The sequence below is a fragment of the Hemicordylus capensis genome, chromosome 2 (genome assembly GCF_027244095.1).
Source record: "Hemicordylus capensis ecotype Gifberg chromosome 2, rHemCap1.1.pri, whole genome shotgun sequence".
NCBI lineage: Eukaryota > Metazoa > Chordata > Lepidosauria > Squamata > Cordylidae > Hemicordylus > Hemicordylus capensis.
The window spans coordinates 249,323,637-249,345,207 of record NC_069658.1 but is presented as its reverse complement, the minus strand read 5'-3'; the positions used below and the strand labels follow the sequence as shown (position 1 = coordinate 249,345,207).

The window sequence follows — 21,571 nt, the reverse complement described above, 5'->3', positions numbered from 1 at the left end:
ACATCCCCTTGCATGTTGGGAGAAGAGGTCTGTACTTTTGGGGAGGGAGGGGTCATAGCCCAGTGATAGAGCACATGCTTTCCATGCAGAAAATCTCTGGTTCTATCTCCAGCTACCAAGGATCTCAGTTGGTAAGTGATGGGAAGTTTTCTCTGATTGAGGTCTTCGCAAGCTATTGCCAGTCAGAGTTTTCTCTGCCCAAGACCTTGGTGAGATGCTGTCAGTCAGAGTAGACAATACTGGGCTAGACGGACCAATTGTCTGACCTAGGACTTCACTTAGCAGTAGAACATTTGCTTTGTATACAGAAGTTCCCAGGTTCAATCCCTGGTACCCTCTGAGGCTGGGAAACACCTGTCTAAACTTTTGGGACACATTCTAACCATACTGAATGTATAAATTAAAAGCATTGGCACTTATTGAGGGATATCCCTAGATGCAGGAAACCTCCAATATTTGTGCACAAACGAGGCAAAAACATAAAGGCAGCTTCCTATGTTCCTGTGTACCCTAACTAAAGTCTGTCTTTCTTTGCAACAGAGTCACAGTACAGCTTGCTGGATTTATTACATTGTTGGGTCTCATGTTCCAAAGATCTTAATTTTTTAAAAACAATAATTTATTAGTGTTTACAATATAAATAGGGACAGTCTAACAAAATAAATAGATATGAGGACACATATCAATGAGCTCAAAAGAGCCTATGCGATTCACTATATGACCATTCAAATAAAGCCAAACACTTTTTCTAGCTCTAGTCTAGACCATATGAGAGAGAGAGAGAGGTCAACATAATGTTGCAAAATGTTCAGAATATAAGCAGTTCTGCTGAGACAAAGACCCTTCAATGGCAACACTGAATTAAAGTGAATAAATAAATAATAACATGACACTTTTCAGCAGCTAGATTGGTTGGCTGGGAGTTCTGGCTCACATTTCTGTCAGAGTCTTTCTAGGATGCATTTTATGATTATGGAGGGCCAAATTATGTATTTAATTATTATATTTATATCCCACCCTAATGAGCATGGTTCTGCCCTACACATTTGAGCCTCACAACAACCCTGTGAGGTAGGTTAGGCCACAAGAGAACAACTGGCCAAGGTTACCCAGTGAATGCTATGGCTGAGTGGGGATTCATACCCAGCTCTTCCAGGTCCTAGTCTGACCACAGGTAGGCAGACTTAAGGCTTCTGAGAACTACCAATACAAAATAGCAGCAAGAGGAGTTAGAATCAATTAAAAAATTGTAGCTTTGGGAAGCAGAACCAGTCACAAAATGGCAGCTTGGAGAGGTGAAGACAGTCACAGAATGGCAGCTTATACTAAATGACGGCTGAATCTAGTTGGTGTAAACTATGCTAGGCAAGCACAGATTCTCTCCTCAATTTTTAATGCCTCTGGGTCCTAATGCTGCCAAAGGGCTTATAAAACAATATATAGCAGACATTGAAAAGCAAAGCAATTTGGCATGAATCTCTGCAAGAAACTTCCTTGGTAATTTTACAAACTACCCTAAACCAGCCCATTACTTAATGAGTTTAACTACTCTATCCCAGAGAAAGGCCTGCTCCCTTGCACGCTTTAATGCACTGCCATTGGCTGTATTGAAGGGTAGGTATCACAAAATCCCTATCACTCACCGGATCTGTCCTTGTGGCCAGATGTGGCTGGATCTGTCCTTGTGGTCATATTGAGACGGTGACGCACATCCTTTTATATTGTTCATTTTATAGGGATATTTGTATCTCCCTTATCCCCCCCACTCTTATTAAATATCTCTGTTAGAACAGATAATAGGTATGCATCCTTTTTACTAGCTGATTGTTGTGTACCCATAACAATGTGTGTGGCCAAATTCTGTGCAGCCAAATGTAAGATTAGGTCTGAGCTGGTCTGAGTTATTGGTATTATGAAGACCCTAACATATTTTGTATTACTTGCATTATCTTTACTGTGATTTGTACTGTTTTTTCTTCTGTGTTGTTGGGTCATAAAGTAATAAAGTATATCGATCCTAAAATTTACATCAACAAAAAATGGGATTTTAATACCAAAACCCCTGAATTCCCAGGGAATGTTGTTGCAGGACAGGAAAGGAGCAACAAAGGCAGCTTTGTGGGATTAAAAACTGGACAGAACGAATGGGAGAAAAAGTAAAAGCAACCCTGATCACTTGAAGAGAGAGATTAAAAACGAGCATGACTGTGTACTCAGCCAGCCAGCCAGCCAGCCTGGAAGGGAAGGGAGGGAGGGAGGGAGAAAGCAAGCCCAAATTCCCAGAGAGCTACTTCAGAGAAGCCCGGAAACTACCAGTAGCTCCTGAGCTACCTAATGCCCCTCCTTGCACCACACCATACTAGTTCTATAGTTCTAGGGTGTCCACGTGTATGATCAGGGCAGAGTCAGTGGAAGTTTCCCTCTTGTTACTAATAGAAATTTCAGGTGGTGGTGGTGGTGGTGGGGATTTTCATTGTGATCATGAAGCAAAGGAAAGTGTTAAATGCCACCCCACACAAAAGCTGCAGTCTTGATCCTGATTTCACCCCTCTGCAGCTGCTATTTAAGCTTTTAATGACACACACTATACCAAAATACATGTTATGTGACATATAGATTGGCCCCAAGAGCAAGCTTTCACAGTGATTTCTTTTTCTCCTTAAACACATTTTAGGGTTTTCTCTCTCTCTTGCATGAATGTTTGCAGCTTCGAACACACTGTTTTTAAGTGGAAGCCTATCAGTAGGATTGTGTTGGACTGCTCTTGCTGGGTTACAGATGTTTGATTTCTCTCTGAGATGCTTAAGAAAAAATGGGGGTGGGAGGAGTCCCTTTTCCACATAGAAAGATAGCATGTAAAGAAAAAGGCTATGCTAAAACTCCGACACGCTACTTCTCTATGGGCAGAGAGGTTTTCTAGGGGGAATAGTTCAAATGTGCAGATATACCCCATTTGCAGTGGGTACAGTCCAGCAAGAGTTACAACATATGATTCTGCTACAACTTGTAACTTGCAGGTAACATTCCAAGCTTTTATCAGGTTCCTGGCCTCTGTGGATTTGTTTGGAGGTTTCTTCACAGTCAGAGCTTTTCCACAGTTCTCCCTCCTGAATGAATTCTCCTATGTACCCGAAGGCCTGAGCTATGCCCAAAGTTTTTCCCACAGTCGGAGCATGTATATGACTTCTCTCCCTTGTGACTTATCTCGTGGGCCAGGAGACATGACTTCTGGATGAAGCTTCTCCCACAGTCTGAACACTTGTAGGGTTTTTCTCCAGTGTGAATCCGCTCGTGCGTCAGGAGGCCTGATCTTGTGGTGAACCTTTTTCCACAGGTCGAGCACATATATGGTTTCTCTCCTGTGTGAGTCCGCACGTGTGCCCGGAGTGTTGAACGCTTCCCGAAACTTCTCCCACAATCTGAACACTTGTGTGGTTTCTCACCTGTGTGGGTTCGCTCATGCGCTTTGAGGTTACAGCGGTGCTTAAAGCTCCTGCCACAGTGGCAGTGGTGGAGTCTCTGGTGGGCTTTGCTCTCCTCCCACCCAGAGTTACTGACCCGACTGGGGAGAACTCCATCCACTCTCTTCTCTGGCTTGCTTCCCTGCTGACCACCAACCCTCGTCCCCTCTTCATAATACCAAGAAATCTCGCCTTGTCTCAGTGATGCATCTCTTAGCTCCAGTTGTTCCAGTCTTTCCTGCTGAAGGTTATACCCCTCCTTCTCAAGCACTCCTGCATGAATAAAACAGAGAAACTTAAGAGTATGTTTAGACATCACATAGAACCCTGGTTTATTTAATCTAACTCTGATTTGTTTGTATGTCTGAATCCAGACGAGTTGACAAACTTGTTTTATTTCGGACAGTCAAACCACAGTCTGAAGCAAAAGTCTGCAGTTGGTTGGCTTGTCCTAACCATGGTCTCACATTATGTCTGAACTTACAATCATGGTTTGATCTTGATTTGTTTCGGTAACATCACCCTTGCAGGGCTCTCTCATAGAGAGCGGTGAGCCTAGATCATGAGAGGTAAGGAAAAGATCGAACTGGAACAAAACATGATATGGCAAAACAAACTTAGATTTGGTGACTGTTTGTAGAGCCAAACCAAGTTTGTTAACTTGGTTAACAAAACGTGGTCGGAATTGGGGTGGATCATACCCCATTTGAGAAGGAAAAAAGACATAAAAATTTGTGTTCAGCATTCTGCAACTCCATATTCCAGACGAGGTTCAACCTTAGTAAGGATAAATGTCCACTATGGTGTTTTATCCAGCCTTCCCTCGTAATATTGTTTTAAAATGCAGTTTTTATGGATACAGGGTTATCAACAACCCCTACTGGATTGCATGGGAAAATTCAAGTACTTATGGCACTAGAATTCAAAAAGTGTGCTCATCACCCACCTGCACAAGGGGTGGAGTGGTGCCATATTGTTCTTCACCTCAGACAGCAAAATATCTTGGACCACTCCCTGAACCACTATTCTGTACCTAGATCTAATTGCTTGACCTCAGAGTTCTAGTTTAAAGAGAAGGAGAAGGAGAAGATGATCCTGCCAGCCTGCCACCCAAAGCTATTCCAGCTGGCAACATTCTTGAGAAGGAGAAGCTGGAGGCTGAACCTGGGACCATGCATTCCAGGTCTCTGCCACTGAGTGTGGAGCCCTCCTTCAAACAGGACTGATATTGATCTATCTAGTCAGCACTGTCTACTTTGGGTGGCAATGGCTCTCAGGCAGGGGTCTTTTTCAGCTCTGCTACTCAAGATCCTTTTAACTCAGGGGCATTGTGGCTGGACATGTTGGGAATTGTAGTCCAACATCATTTGGGAACCCAAGTTGGAGAAGCCCTGTTTTAACTAGAAATGCTGAGGATTGAAAATAAGAACTTTTACAGGCCAATCTACAGACTCAGTGCTTCAACCGCTGGGCCCTCCTGCAAAGCAGCCTCCCTCTCTTATCTCCAGAAATACCATAAATTATCTTGTTCAACACACACAGCTCAGCACTGAGTGGGGGCCTGATATTTGCACAGTTTCTCACCTGTGTGGATTCTCTCGTGTGCTGTAAGGCCTGAGCTATGGTAGAAGCTTCTCCCACAATAGGAGCATTGATATGGTTTCTCTCCCAATTGATTCCTTTCATTTGCCACAAGGCATTTGCTGGGAGTTTCCTCTCGATACAGTGATGCCTGTGGTTTCTTGAGAGTGTGGGTTATCTGATGGCCTGAGTGCCACCTGGAGTGTCCTCTGGGGTCCCTACATGGTATTTCTCCTTCGCCCTGCAGGGACTTCTTCTGCTGAGCTGTGGTACCTTCCCTCTGAGAGCCACTTTCCCAATAGGAAAGAGTTCCAGCTGCACTCTTCCCCGGATCCTTTCCTGGTTTCTTCTCTGATCTTTGCTGAGCCCGAAGACTGGTTGCCTCCTCATAATACTGGAAGATGTCGCCTCTTTCCACTGTCTCCTCTTTTGGTGCCACCTGCTCAGAACTTTCCGGATGAAGATCCTCCATCTCATTCTCATGTACCTTCCCATCCCCTGCAGGAACAAGCAAGAGCGTCATATCCTCGCCTTTTCTATCCCCTCACACTTCATGTTCCCAGTGGAAGTATCTGAACAGCCTGTGACTGTGCAGGAGGAGTTCATAGGAGTGGAACAAACGTGCCTATGCAGCTGTGTGGGGAGCTGTTTTTTACATCCTTGCAAACAGCTGTGAGGTATGTAAGCCATTATATTTAAACATCAAAAAAATACCCAGCATAAGACAGTAGATCAATAGAAAAAGCAAGATTAAAAGATTGCCCAACAGAATAACACACCCACCATCGTTTGAAAAGAAAACAACAAGTAGTTCTAAGTATGACTAATGGAGCCTAATTTCCTCTTCTTTTGACATGGTGACTCTTACCCAAAAAAACCCTCCTATGTGCAGTAAATTTTCTTTGTATCCAACTGTACTAAATTTTTCTACTCATGGTGGACAATAAAGCCTAGTGCGGAGAGAATGAATAGGAATTTTTCTCCCTCACTCACAATACCAGGACCAGCAGTCATCTCATGAAACTGATGGCCAGGAAATTTAGAATCAACAAAAGGAAGCAATTTAGAATCAACAAAAGGAAGCAATTTTTCACTCAGCGCATAATTAGCCTATGGAATTCTCTGCCACAGGATGTGGTGATGATGGCCACCAACCTGGATGGTTTTTAAAGTGGCTTAGACAAATTCACAGAGGACAGATCTATCAATGGCTACTAGTCTGATGGCTATAGGATACCTCCAACCTCAGGCAAGGTGCCTCCAAATATCAATTGCAGGGGAGCAGCTCAGAAGAGAGGGCATGCCCTCACCTCTTGCCTGTGGGATTCTCAGAGGCATCTGGTGGGCCACTGTGCAAGACAGGATGCTGGACTAGATGGGGCTAGGGTCCGATCCAGAAGGGCTGTTCTTATGTTCTTATGACAAAGACAGTACAGGAGGGTTGGCCAACCTGAGGACCTGCAGCTGTTGCCAGACTTCAACACCCATCATCCCTTACTATTGGCCACTGTGGCTGGGCATAGGAGTTGTAGTCTAATAGCTACGCACCTCAGGTTGGCCATCCTGCAATACAGGACTAAGAAGAACAGGAACACAAGTGATTGCATTCACTGGAAATGAGATCAGTGTAAACAATGGAAAGCACCAGAGGGAAAAGGGAGGGGAATACATTCTTAATGGCCGAGAAGAAACAAGACTAATTTTAAAACTGGAGAATTTTAAATAATAATTTTAAATAATTTAAATAATGGAGAATTAAAATTCCATACGACCCAGTAATTCTGGTGCAATGAATCCTTACCCAGAGAGTCTGCACCTCCTTTCCTCTCCTGCTTGGCCTCCGTGAAGAGCTGCCTTTCCCATGTGCTTGATGACAGAAGCTGGCCTGCCTTGGAGGAACTCATAGCTGCTGCCACCATCCCCACAGTCTGCGACACCTGAAACTGGATAAGATAATCAGTCAGGGCAAGCAGTGCTCCCACCCTTGCTGATACATGGTACTCTTTCCAAACTGATAATCCACACCTCAAGATGTCTTTAGAACAGGGCTTCTCAACGTTGGGTCCCCAGATGCTATTGGACTTCAGCTCCCATAATCACCAGCCCCAGTGGCCTTTGGCTGGGGATTATGGGAGTTGAAGTCCAATAACATCTGAGGACTCAACGTTGAGAATCCCTGCTTTAGACCATCCAGCTTTACTCGGGACAACCTATATGCATCTAGGTTGAAACGGTGGTGGCAACTGAGATGTTTGCCCATTGGCTCCCTTCAAACAACCTCGCACAGGCCTTGACACATTTTCTTTGGATTTAGGAGCCAGCCCAAAAATGTAGGAGCCAGACAATGGAGACTTGACCAAATTACCAGATTTATTTTATTTTATTTATTTTATTTTTATACCGCCTCACCCAGATAGCTCTAGGCAGTTCACAAATATAAAAATAGATTTTAAAAAGAAATCAATAACTCAGTCAAACAAAATTCAAACCAATTTAAAATCATTTCAGTCATCACTAAAGGCCAGGCTAAAAAGATATGTTTTTAGGGCTCTTTTAATGGCCGCTAAAACTTTTACACCTCTAATATCCATAGGGAGCACATTCCAGAACTCACGAGCAGCTACAGAGAAGGCCTGATCCCAAGTCGCTGTCAGACAAGCTGGCAGCAGCCGGAGACAGACCTCTCTCGATGACCTTAAAGTGCTGTGGGGATCATACTGAAGAAGGCACTCTCCCAGGTAACTCGATCCTAAGTCATTTAGGGCTTTAAAGGTAATTACCAGCACTTTGTATTTTGCCCAGAAATATATCGGCAGCTAGTGCAGCTGTTTTAAAACAGGCATACTATGATATTTCCGAGAAACCCCGGAGGCCAATCAGGCTGCTGCATTTTGAACTAACTGAAGTTTCCGATGGACATGCAAAGGCAGCCCCACATACAGCTCATTGCAATACAGCTCATTACCAGTGAGCATACCACAGTTTTGATATCATTATCTTCAAGGACTGGACACAGCTGTTGTACCAACCAAAGTTGATAGAAACCAGAGCCTGACCAGAGCCTCCACTTGAGACACCAGCATGAGGCCTGGGTCCAGAAGCACTCCCAAGCTACATACCTGTTCCTTTAGGAGGAGTGCAACCCCATACAGAACAGGAAGTTCTATCACATCCCTTGAATTATTTTTTATTTTTTATTTATTTTACATTTTTTATATCCCACTCTTCCTTCAAGGAGCCCAGAGTGGTGTACTACATACTTCAGTTTCTCCTCACAACAACCCTGTGAAGTAGGTTAGGCTGAGAGAGAAGTGACTGGCCCAGAGTCACCCAGCTAGTTTCATGGCTGAATGGGGATTTGAACTCAGGTCTCCCTAGTCCTAGTCCAGCACTCTAACCACTACACTATGCTGGCTCAGCCTCATCATTATGACCCCTCATCATTAGTCCCTCTGTCTTGTTTGGATCTAGCTTCAATTTATATCCCTCATCCATCTCCAGACTGCCTGAGGCAGGCATTTAGGGGAGCCATGCCATTTCCTGATGATGATGTGATGGAGAAATAGATTTGTGTCTCATCAGCATATTGATAATACCCTGCTCCAAATCTCCTGATGATCTCATTCAGTGGTTTCATGTAGACGTTAAAAACCATCAGGGACACCATACAATAGCTCTCATTTCACAGAGTAATTATCCCCAGGTGACACCATCTGAAATCTGCCTGACAGATAGGAATGGAACCACTGCAAAGCACTACCCCAAATTCCCAAATCCCTGAGATGATTCAGAAGGATGCCATGGTCAATGGTAACAAATCCACAGAGAGATGCAAGAGAACCAGCAGAGTCACACTGTCGATTCCTTCCTTGGTATAGATCATCCATCAGGCCGATCAAGGCTGTCTCAAACCTGCTCTAAAGCCAGTTTGAAATGGGTCTAGGTTATCAGTGTGCTCCAAAACTACCTGGAGTTGATCAGCCACCACCCTCTCAATCACCTTGCCTAACCAAGGGAGGTTGGAGATCAGCCTGTAATTATCCATCACTGAGGGCTCTAGTAAAGTTTCTGAAGTAAAGGCCTCACAATTGCCTCCTTCAAACATGGAGGCATCCTGCCCTCCCCCAGTGAGGCATTTATGATGTCAACTAGGCCATCTCTAACAGCTCCCCTACTATAAGCGATTTGGGGCATGGATCCAGAGGACAGGTGGTAGGCTAAACACCTCCAAGAATCTTGTCCACATCTTTATTTGGTGACGGACATTGTGGAGATGGAGGGTAAATGACCTTCTCTTTATCCCCTTTACTAAAAAACAGAAATAGGGTTGTCTGGGATAAATAAAGATGTTATTAAGAGTTAAAAACTCTGTCTCTGAATATCCTAGTCTCTAGGCCAATGTTCTTTCTAATTTTTTTCATCTGTGTGCGGAATGAGTTTTTTCCTGGGTGGCAGTATCAAGGCAATGTGTGCACACATGCATTCAGAGTGGGGCCTTCCTGATTCAACCTGAGTGGGATCTGGAATTAACTGAGGGGACATTAAAAAACTTGTGAGTGCGTGCACATGCAGGTCAAGCCCTGACCTAGCAATGCAGATTTCCCCACAACTCAAGGAGTGCAAAAGTTGGGGGTGGGGTGCAATGGTTGTGAGAATCTACCTTCTGACCCCGATGAAGGAAGAACTGGTCCCATTTGACCTACCCACTTCAAATATTCTCACCTCTCCTTCCCATTTCACGGTGCCCTGCTTCAAGAGGAAATCTTCTGCCAAGACCACGGCCTGAGAGCAGGTTTCTGGGCCACCATTCCTGACCCAGCTCTGCATTTCCTGAGGTAAGACAGTCAGGAACTGCTCCAGAATCAGCAGCTCCAGAATCTCATCTTTCGTGTGTCTCTCTGCTTTTAGCCACTGGCAGCAAAGTTCCCGGAGTCTACCATAAACCGCTCTTGGACCCTCCACTTCTTGGTAGCAGAACTGCCGGAAGTGCTGGCGCTGCCTCTCCCTCATGAGGGCCTCCCCTTGCAAGATGGCGGCCTTCACCTTCCCGAAGTCTCCCCTGTCGCGGGCACTGAGGCTGCTGAAGGCCTGCTTGGCCTCTCCACTGAGGGCTGGCAGGAGGAGGGCCACCCACTTGTCCCGAGGCCACCAACATGCTGAGGCCACTTGCTCAAAGGAGGCCAGAAAAGTCTTAGCATCCTCCCACGGTGTGGGTTCCTTGGACATCTGTGGGTTTGCCAGTCCTGAGTAAGGGGCCTGAAGTGTCCTCAGGAATTCCTGCCACTGAGCTTCCCAGAGCTCTTGAAGCTCTTCCTCTGGCTCCTTTTTAATACATTCTGAAGATGCCACCATCTGTAACTCCTCCATACTCCCTACATGTACAACCTGTGGGGATTTTGCTCCCTCCAGGTCTGCCCACAATCTGCAGCTGGGCATGTTCTGTTCTGCCTTTTTCAGCTCTGGGGGTGTTGCTGCCCCCTCCTCCACAGACATGTTCACCTCCACGCTCAAGGTCTCCATCACTCAGTTCGAATACCACAAGTAACATCCAGCCTGTGACGGCCTTTTTTCAAGTCAAGTTACTCCACACTGTCTGTCCTGGTCTATCTTGCGAACTGATGATCCTCTAGGAAAGAGCAGGAGGCAGAGGGGTTCCCAGTGAGAGAAATTGGATTTTTCTGAGGGGGGTGGGGGAGAGAAAGCGATATAGGAGAGAATAGTCAGAAGGGAACATTTCCTCTTAGTTAAGAAGCTGTTCTTCCTGCCATCATAAAAAGTTTGGAGTTTCCTGATATGCTAGCTTTCCAAGTGCAGGGAAATTTTGATGCAAAGGAGCATTTGAACAGAAGATTTCCCTATTCCACACTTTGATCGGTACAGTTCCAAGAGGAAGTTCTTTGTTTATAAACTTACAGAGTGCTTTTCCAGAGTGCAAAGTGGTTCATATAGGTTATTTAAGGAATCCTTACAACAATCCTGTTTTATTATTAATAAAGTTTTTGTAGTAATAATAATATTTATACCACACTGCAGAAGGGTGAGTAGGAGTGGGAAGTTGGGAGACATGGCATGTACACCAACTATTTCCCACTGCATAAAGAGTGCATATTATTATAACTGATTATTATAACTTATTTGCTAACTGAGCAAAGAGCCATCTTTCAAAATGGTGATTCTCTTATTATTTAGCAGGGGGAGAGCAACTTGCCCTATCTAGCCCCAGCACAGCATCCCACCAGTGGCTGCTGCTGGCGTCTACTTTGTTTCTTTTTAGACTGTGAGCCCTTTGGGGACAGGGATCCATCTTATTACTTTATTATTGTTTTTTCTGTGTAAACTGCTTTGGAAACTTTTGTCGAAAAGCAGTATATAAATATTTGTATGTTATGTTATGTTATGAGCCCTGTTCTCACGCAATTTTCAGCACACGTACCATCCGTATGCAGTATATCCATGTACAGCTCTGTGCACATGCACAGTGATTCACACATTATGTGGAATGCATGTACACTAATATCCTTCCTATCTTTACCCTGCATTTGAGATGGTCTCTGTACCCAGGTGCACGTTTAAAATAAATGCAAGTACAGTACAACCATTCACACAAAATCATGTACGTGTGTACAGACATCTGAATTGTTATTTATTATTATTTAAAATTTTGGTATCCCACCCCTCCAGCACAACACTGCTCAGGGCACCTGTAGGCATGTCCAACATAATGTTTGAATAAGGCTATAATCTGTGGATTTACAAAGATAAAAAAGCATAGCTAGGACATAGGTTCTCAAATTTGGGTCCCCAGATGTTGATGTTGTTTGTTTGATTTATGTACCGCCCTTCCTAAAATGGCTCAGGGCAGTACATAATAATGGACTGCAACTCCCATCACTGCACATAGACAGAGGCCATTGTGGATGGGGATATGGGGAGTTGTAGTCCAACAGCATCTGGGGACTAAAGTCTGGGGAAAAAAAGAGTTATGGTCATCGATGGATTATGATATGCTGAGGCCCTAAGCTATGTCGAGCCTAAATAGCCCCATAGCACTACAAAACAGGTTCGGAGTCCCACCCCAGCAAATCACTCATCCCCCCTTGAAGAGGCTAACACTGCCTGTATGTACCGTGATGACGGGTGTTGGTCTAAACTGGGCTCTGGTCTAATAAAATGTTAATATAACTTAACAGTTATTCCTGCACAGATTTAAAAACTCAATATGATAAATAAATGTGTAGCCATATAAATATAATTTTGCCTTATCAGAAGAATAATGTCTGTTTTTCTTTCTCCTTTATGTCGCAACATTTTCTTTCTAAAATATGATATTTAGTCATTTTTTTGTATTCAGAGGCCCCCATAATATGAGGCCCAAAACTGTACCTTCCTTAGCTTCTGCCAAAATCCAGCACTGGTTATGGTATAATTTGCAGACCTGTGTTTGTGCAGAAAAAAACCCTTACAGAGATTAGTGCTATTAATCCTTCCATTTTTTTTACCAGTAGATTTCACGGTCTAATAAAATGATTCTAACAATATAAACAACAGAAAATTACATAATTCATTAAAAACAAAACAGCAGCTTAAGCTCAAGGTTCAAAAACCTGGAGAAATAGCAAGGCCTTCACTACCGTCATAAAAGGGTCACTTACATGGAAGGCAGAGGCGTAACTATAGGGGGGGCAGGGGGGGCACGTGCCCTGGGCGCCATCTTTTCTGGTCACGTGGGGGGCACCGCCATGACAAAATTTTTTTTTTAAAATTTTTTAATTTTTTTTTGGTTAATACAAATGTTTCCTGCTCAGTGCAGCAGCGCTGCAGCAGTCAAGGGAGCGCGTCGGCACCCCCTCCCCCACGAGCGGTCCCTTCCGCGCTGCCCGTGCCCCCCCCCCATTGCTTTGCTGGCGCCTGGCGGCCAGTCAGTGGCCTGGCTTGGCGGCGGCGGCGGGCGCTTGTGAGGAAAAACCTAAGTATAATGTAGTATGGAAGGTGGCAGCTTCCTGTTGGGAAGCAATTTGTATTCAAACAAGGCCACCACTGAAAAAGGGCAGACCCTGGCCTCTTGGCCTCTGAGAATACTTGGCCTCTGAGAATGGCAGAAACTGTAATAATTAGGCCTCTGAATGTAATCTCATTTCCCAGAACTATACAGCAAAACACATTCCCTCAGATATTAGATCCTCCTTTCAGTGCCAAACCTTCCTCTAAAACTTATCCAAAGTTGCCAGTATTTCTTTAAGCTAGCTGCCTGCACCTTTAACAGCCATGTGACAAGCAGACATTTAACCATGTCAGGTTCATCTGCTGTGCAATTATTGAACACACAGCAGCCCTGTGGGTAACATTAAAAGGCCAGGAAATAAATCAGAAAAGAAAAACAATAAGCTACGTGGGCAGCTTTTCAGGACATAGAGATCAACACGATCATCTGCTTATTGCTGCTGCTGAAGCCACTGTTAAAGGCACAGCTGTGGGGTGGTCCAAAAGTTGGCAACTTTATACATATAGAACTGGGATATCTGCCGGATTTTGTATAAGAATTCCCCTTCTCAAACTTGGGTCCCCAGATGTTAGGAACATAGGAAGCTGCCTTATATATTACCGAGTCAGACCATTGGTCCGTTTAGCTCAGTATTGTCACAACAGCTTCTCCAAGCTTGCAGGCAGGAGTCTCTCTCAGCCCAATCTTGGAGATGCCAGGGAGGGAACTTGGGAACCTTCTGCATGCAAGCAGGCAGGTGGTCTTCCCAGGGTGGCCCCATCCCCTAAGGGGAATCTCTTACAGTGCTCACACATGTCTCCCATTCAAATGCAAACCAGGGCAGACCCTACTTAACAAAGGGGACAATTCATGCTCGCTACCACAAGGCCAGTTGTTGGACTGCAACCCCCTATGCCAAAAGCCATTGTACCTAAAGATAATGGGAGCTGTAGTCCAACAACATCCGAGGACCCAAGTTTGAGAACGCTTGCATTTCATCATGTCTGAACTGATTTAAAATGCAGAAAATTCTGCTTGGAACAGCATGCTGCCTTCTTATTCTCCCCTCACTTGGCAACGGAGAGGAGAACTGGTGGAGAGGAGAGCTGGTCTTGTGGTAGCGAGCATGACTTGTCCCCTTATCTAAGCAGGGTCTGCCCTGGTTGCATCTGAAAGGGAGACTAGAAATGTGAGCACTGTAAGATATTCCCCTCAGGGGATGGAGCCGCCACTCTGGGAAAAGCATCTAGGTTCCAAGTTCCCTCCCTACGAGACCGGGCTGAGAGAGATTCCTGCCTGCAACCTTGGAGAAGCTGCTGCCAGTCTGTGAAGACAATACTGAGCTAGAAAGACCGATGGTCTGACTCAGTATATATGGCAGCTTCCTATGTTCCTAACCCTGGACCACCAGTCCAACCACCCACCGCTTCTCCTGCTGCTAAATCTTCCCTGCAACTGCCTCTCCCCCTCTTAAAAATGCCCCTTTAACTCACCTCTTCTTGTGGCCTGATAGGGCAGTATCCCCCTGGGCATGAGAACTGGCACCTAGTGCCGCTCTAGTTCCTCCTAATGCTAAAGAAAGAAATTCAAAAGCCAGTTTCCCACCAGGGGTGAAGGAGAGGGAGCCAGGAAGCCGGTTCTCTAGTCTGTTGACAGCAAAGAGGTGTGCTGGAAAACGAAGAGCCTTAATTTCTGGTTCCCATTAGAATGCTCCATCTGCAGGGCAAAAGTGGTCCGTCTGCATAGGAATCCATGTCTAAACATTTAAACAATAGAGGTGTGTGTTGTTAGAGGGTTCCTTCATTGCATTGCTTTGAAATAATTATGTTCTCTGTTCCTCCCCTCCTACACACACACATGCACACGTACATGGACGCACGCGCGCACACACACACACACACACACACCCCACTACTTTTGTTCACTGGATGAGCTTGATTATCTCAGTAGCCTCTGGAACAGAAAAGAAAGCAAGCCACAGGTTGTTATCAAGTATGGGAGGCAGCAAAGAAATCCAACTCTGGCATTATAACCCCTGCTAACGTTATTGATTTGATTTGATTTGACAAAGAAGCACCTTTTAACGTGGTGATTCTTTTTATTTAGCAGGGGGAGAGTACCTGGCCCTATCCACCCCCAGCACAGTACCTCCAGTGACTGTTGCTGGTGTCTATCTTATGTTTCTTTTTAGACTGTGAGCCCTTTGGGGACAGGGATCCATCTTATTTATTTATTATTTCTCTGTGTAAACCGCCCTGAGCCATTTTTGGAATGGCAGTATAGAAATCAATCAGTCAATCAATCATAAGAACATAAGAACAGCCCTGCTGGATCAGGCCCAAGGCCCATCTAGGCCAGCATCCTGTTTCGCACAGTGGCCCACCAGATGCCACTGGAAGCCACAGGCAGAGGCAGGAGTTGAGGGCATGCCCTCTCTCCTGCTGTTACTCCCCTGCAACTGGTACTCAGAGGCATCCTGCCTCTGAATCAATCAGTCAGTCAGTCAGTCAATCAAATAAATAAACAAGAAAGCAGAGTTACAAAGAAAAAGCCGTTTGGAAACTCAGAGCTGCTCTCAGTCCAAGCAAACTTCAATCCAGCTGTCGGAGCTGAAAGCAACATTTCATTAGCCCTATTCACAGGTTATGCTCAATAGTTGCGCAACAAGTATACAGTGTGCACAGGTACAGATCTGTACACAGGTACAGTGATTTACAATGTTATGTTGAACACAAGAGATGTGGCCATAGCTCAGCGACAGAGAATCTGTTTTGCATGCAGAAGGTCTCAGGTTCAATCTCTGGCAGTATCTCCAGATAGGCCTGAGAAAGACTGCTGTCGGAAACCTTGGAGAACTGCTACCAGTCAGTGTTAGACAATACTGAACTAGATGGACCAATGGTCTGACTGGGTATAAGGCAGCTTCCTATGTTCCTATGTATGTGCCTACAGCAGTACACTTCCTGCATTTGAGGGACTTGTACCCAGGTTCACTTTTTAAAGAAACACAGGTACGATCATTCACACAAAATATACTGTATTTATGAGTGCACAGACATCTGAACACTCACGTAACAGTTTTTGAATAGGACTATTCCCCACCCAGAACATGTGATTGACTAGAGAGATCCAAAAGAGAGACTGCAATTGAGTGCTTGAAAGGACAGCAGAAAGAGGAGGATGGACATGAAAACAGGACTTCTGAGCAGGACCTTCCGACAATGTGGTGCATGTCTATGCTGTCAGAACCGAAGCAGTTTTATATGAGAGTCTACCATGAGTGTATTGAACTATGCTTCAACCTTAAGAACATAAGACCACCCTTGCTGGATCAGAGCCAAGGCCTATCTAGTCCAGCATCCTGTTTTCCAGAGTGGCGGCCTGCCAGATGCCTCTGGGAAACATCACAAGCAGAGCATGAAGGCAACACATTGTTTGCCCTCCAGGAACTGGGAATCAGAGATACACTGCCTCTGAATATGGAGGTTCCATTTCAGCCATCAGACCTATTCACATGTTATGTTCAACACTCGCAAAATCTGCGTACAATGTATGCAGGTACCATTTTTATGCAGGTAGTTGATCACGCGTTATGTTGAACGTAGGTACAGCAATACACTTTCTATCGGTATCACACATTTGGGGATTCTGCACCCAGGTTCACTTTTAAAACGTACAGTCATTCACACAAAAACATATACATGTGTACAGACTTCTAAATGCAGGTACAACATAATGTCTGAATAAGGCTATCGTATTGGGACTACAATAATGGTGGGGGAAAGACAGAACTTCGGCAGAGGCAACCCCACCACAGAGTTATAGCAGTGGAGAAAAGCTGCACTTACTGAAAACCTGCCTCTTGTGTCTGCTGCTGTCACGCTATGATGGGGAGCGACTGTACTTGCTGAATGTTCTTGCACTTGCTGAATGTACTTACTGAATTTCTGCCTGCCACACAGCCTTTGAAAACCCAGGAGCCCTGTCTCCCTCCAGAAAAAGAAGTCATGTCAACCCTACACAGGTTGTTTTCTACCGTTTGGGGTGGAGGACACTGTGCTTTCAATTGTCTGTGAGGAATAAGAGCCTGTAAAATTCCTGTGACTTCAGCATCTGGATGATGCATAGAAAAGAAACCAACAGGTGAAGCCTGTCTAATCCTCCCACCTCCATCTGTTGAATTTCTGCTTGTCATGCATTTAAGAGCACATGCCGGGGGGAAATGGTATGATGCATGGCACTGAAACAGAGCTTCTTACCTTGTCTAAATTGATGTTTTACTTCAATTATCTTGTATTTCCTCCTATATTAACAGCAATTGGGACATCGGAAGTGTCGCTAGAGAACCATGGAAACTGCAACTCTTTGCGGTACATCCCCCTTCCTCACATGTCTGGGCCCCTCTAGGAATCAGAGCAAAACTCAGTGGATTTAACTGTTACTGACACCTCTGAGCTAGTATCTTTCAGGAGGGTGGGATTTGCTGGAGTGCTGCTGGGGAGCTTGTGTCAGAGAGTTGCGCATGATGGGCTTAGCTGCTAATGTCTTCAAAGCACGTCCTGTAACTTGTACTGGAAACTGTCTGCCTGCTTATGTGAACTGCACACACCACTAATACTTTTAGGGTCATTTGCCTCAAATAAAACAGGGGTGGCCCATCTGAGTCTCTCCAGCTATTGCTAGATCACAGCGCCCATCACCCCCAACTTCAATAAATTGCAGCTGGGGACCCGGGAACCAAGACCCAGCCCCTGCGGCACAACCACCGACACCGGCCTCCGACCCTTAGAGCGCCGTCCTGATCAAGTCGTCCGCCCAGGCCCAGGCCCAACAGCAGCAGAGATGGCAGAGCGCGTTTGGGGCTTCTTTGGGAGTGTCATTTGGCTGCGGTGGGGGAGGTCCAGATTTCCCTCCCCCAAACCTGACATTTCTAAACGTTTGTTTGTTTGTTTGATTTTTATACTGCCCTTCCAAAATGGCTCAGGGAGGTTTACAATTAAAACAAAACCATTAAGATCAGTTAACAATTAAAAGCAAAAATTATAAAACAGTATAAAACAACAATTAACAATTAAATCCTCATAAAACAGCAAGTGAACAATCACAACAATTAAAAAACCCTGAAAACCAGGTTACAACATTAAAACCAGTTACAACTATTTACAAACCCTGGAAGGCCAGGCCAAACAGAGAGGTTTTAAGGGCTCTCCTGAAGGCCAGTAAAGAATTAAAATTGTGGATGCCTTGTGGCCCCTCAGTTTCAACACCCCCAAATGCCCCCCACCCCTTAATGGGAACGTGCAGAGACTCTGTGTCTATCTGCACTCTCTTGTAGCGGTTAGCAATAATGTATTTCTGTAGAATCTTATATTTTGTTTTGTTTTTTAATCATTTATATCCCACTCTACCTCCAAAGATCCCAGAGCAGTGTGCATGGTTATGTTTATCCTCACAACAACCCTGCGAGGTAAGTTAGGCTGAGAGACACATGATTGGCCCAGAATCACCCAGTGAGCTTCATGGCTATATGGGGATTTGAACTCTGGTCTTCCTGGTCCTAGTCTAACATTTTAAGCACACCCCATGATGGTGTTGAGAGTCTTTTGCAGATACTAATCAATCAATCAATCAATCAATCAATCAATTCATTACAGCCATAGGACATACAGAGAACATACAAACATTAAAACAAGATTAAAAACACAATATGCCAACAGTAATATAATACATAATAATCAGGACAAAACAATAGCTCCTATGAATTAGACCTTAAACAAGATCTTAGTCTAATAGTAATATAGAACAAATTCGCCACCACCTTAGTAACCTCATTATTTTGATCCTCAAGACAGGATGTTGTAAGTAAGAATTAGTACTATTTTTTGCAGATAGTACTAATCAGAGGCGTATCTAGGGAAAATAGCGCCTAGGGCAAGCACTAAAATTGTGCCCCCTGTCCAAATATCTGACACCCATCTTTCAGATAACTTTACCATAATATCAGCTCAAAAATACAAGTCAAGCTCATTAATCTTTTAAAATTTCAAAAACTATTTAGCAGGGGATGTAGCCAGTCCCAAAAATGCTGAAAACTACAAATTTCAGTATGCTGGGGCTCATGAAATACCCAAATACTATGTGGAGGTGTACTTGGAAAATTAAACAGAAGTGCCTGTCTAATTCTCTTCTATGCATTGTAGCACCACTATTACATAAGTTTTAAAAATAAATGGAGAATTTGACTTTTCCCAGATACTCTGAAAATAATTAAAGGATATGCAGAGTAAACTGTGTCACTGCTTGGAATATATTCTAGTATTTCAGAAAGACAGTTAAAATGAGAGCAAGAGCAAGAAACTCCCAGTGGGCCTTAATACTAAGGATTTCACACTGATTCAAAGACAAACTCACCATTAATAGCCATATTATTAAGACATCACATTTAACTCAGTTATCACAAGTTGTTGTTATTTCCCTTCTTTTTCCTGTATTTATGCTGGCCTTGGGCCGAAATAAACCAATACATACATACACACTTATCACAAGAAGCAAAGTAAGAACAAATGAATACAATCCTAGATCATAAGCTTAAGCTCAGTATTCACAAGCCCTGATTCTCTGTACATAGTGCCAAACTGAATATGTGTACAGTGACTTATATTAAAATTTAAAAATATTTTTTACCTGTAGCCCCTTCGGGGCGCTCCTATAGGCCGTGGGTGGGGGGGAGTCTGCAAAGGTTACCCCTTCCTCCACAGGCCTCTAGGGCCTCACAGGAACCATTTGAGCATGTGCAGTGGCCATTTTAAAAAAATAATTGTTTTTTTAAAAAAATGGCCACTGAAAACAAAATGGCCACTGCACATGCTCAAATGGCCTCTGCAAGGCCTGAAATGGCCTAGGGCCTCATAGAGGCCATTTGAGCATGCACGGTGGCCACTTTGTTTTTGGCGGCCATTTTTTATTTTATTTTTTAATTTTAAGAAATTGCACCCCCCTTCAAGTGGCGCCCGGGGCACGTGCCCTGCCTGCCCTACCCCTAGATACGCCCCTGCTTACAACATCCTTATCCCCATTTTGCAGATTTTAGGACTGAGGCTGAGAGAAAGTAGCTTGCTGAATTTACCATGGGATATGACATTTGAACCAGAGGTTTTCCAGTTCATACTCCTAGCCACACCTCTACCACCAGCTGCTATACAGAGAGGCAATGAAGAAACTTTCAGGTGAACATCAAGAAAGGTGTCGGGTCACAACATGCTTGTCATACTTGTTAGACATTTAGATACTAGCTCAAACTAGTAGTTGGTTAACATGTAGAGTGGCAGTTTAGACAAACTACCTTCCTTCCCTCCCAATAAAGCAATGCAGCCAGGCATTTGGGCTAGATATCAGGGCACGCTCTGGGCATGTCCCCTTTCTTAATGTGGACTAGTTTAGGGGCAGGGAGTATCTTCCAAATCATTTTCCTGTTTTGGCCTTATTATGACAGGTATTGTGCTTTAAAACATGTTGTTAAGGTACAGATTACCAGATTTCCCAATGCCTTTCTCAAGTTTCTAGAAGTTATATCTCCCTGCTTGTGTGCATCTTGATTCTAGTACACACATCACACTCAGAAATGGACTCCTGATTCCAGTATACTTCTTGGGGTGACAAATGTCCCTGGCCAGGATCTCTGAGGTGAGGGCACCTGCTTGGTCTTTGTTCTCCCCTCTGAAGAAGAAGGTGGGGGCAGTGAACAGAAGCCCATCTTCACTTTTTATCTCAGGGCCCATAATAATAATAATAATAATAATAATAATAATAATAATAATAGTAATTTGATTTCTATACCGCCCTTCCAAAAATGGCTCAGGGCGGTTTACAAAGAGAAATAATAAACAAATAAGATTGTAATCTTGCTAAACCCCTGCCAGCATTGACTCTCCAAAGTGGAGGAGTGTGTGGTGTGTGTGTGTGTGTGTGTGTGTGTAAAGCAGTGAAGTTGTTGCAAATCCAGTAGTGCAGGCACTCTCCATGACAGCCTGGCTCTCAGAGCCACACCCACCCTTACAGTCATGCCCCATGGTCACACCTACCCCAATGCCACACCCCTAACTTAGATAAATGCAATAATTTGGGGGTTCTGTTACAAAAAGTCAAGGATCATGCCAATTCCAGTGAATATACTAGAATGATTGAATGACAGGGAATGTCCATTGAAATGCACTGGTTCCTTCCAAATGCATAGGAATGCACGGAATTTCCAAGTGGCCATGAATGCATTCCATGGCCATTTGGAAGGAACCAGTTAAACGGGTGTGACTATAACAGGGCAAGGGGAGAGAGTTGTCTGGGGGCCCACTGCCTTGGGGGCCCCCCCAGAGGCAAGTCACATGACGGACTCTCCCAGCCATGCACACGCCCGGGTTTCCTTCAGTTGTATTCATCCTCCAAAACTGATGTGAGTGTTAAGACCTGGAGCTACCAGAACAGCATGTCTTTCTCTAGTACAGGGCTGCTCAGCTTCGGCCCTTCTGCAGATGTTGGCCTACAGCTCCCATAA

The 21,571-nt window shown here is 44.4% G+C and overlaps 2 protein-coding genes across 10 annotated transcripts in view; one reads left to right on the top strand and one right to left on the bottom strand.

The window, feature by feature from the left end:
- The window catches only part of LOC128343108 (zinc finger protein OZF-like), a 39,549-nt gene that overhangs the window by 11,431 nt on the left and 6,547 nt on the right, over window positions 1-21,571 (top strand). The window lies entirely within an intron of this gene.
- LOC128343054 (zinc finger protein 397-like) lies at window positions 598-20,196 on the bottom strand. Of its 9 annotated transcripts, none has more exons than XM_053291498.1 (7): window positions 19,708-19,789; window positions 14,517-14,779; window positions 12,426-12,477; window positions 9,765-10,720; window positions 6,844-6,985; window positions 5,046-5,540; window positions 598-3,734 (listed from the first exon to the last, which is right to left on the bottom strand). In XM_053291498.1, exons 4-7 carry the CDS (start codon window positions 10,560-10,562, stop codon window positions 3,082-3,084), a joined length of 2,088 nt encoding a protein of 695 aa, XP_053147473.1. In that variant the 5' UTR covers window positions 10,563-10,720; window positions 12,426-12,477; window positions 14,517-14,779; window positions 19,708-19,789; the 3' UTR covers window positions 598-3,081. The 9 variants fall into 9 exon arrangements, with proteins under 9 accessions (XP_053147473.1, XP_053147474.1, XP_053147477.1 ...); XM_053291499.1 differs by having other exon boundaries at window positions 9,765-10,668; XM_053291502.1 differs by having other exon boundaries at window positions 14,629-14,779.

Bases quoted from the DNA above. Each gene is read 5' to 3' on its own strand.
- LOC128343054 (XM_053291496.1), bottom strand. From the start codon at position 10,562: ATGGAGACCTTGAGCGTGGAGGTGAACATGTCTGTGGAGGAGGGGGCA. The intron at 6,986-9,764 runs GTGAGAATATTT...TATCTTATCCAG, and splicing joins CCGTGAAATGGGAAGGAGAG to TTTCAGGTGTCGCAGACTGT. The intron at 3,735-5,045 runs GTGAGAAACTGT...TTATTCATGCAG, and splicing joins ACACGAGAGAATCCACACAG to GAGTGCTTGAGAAGGAGGGG.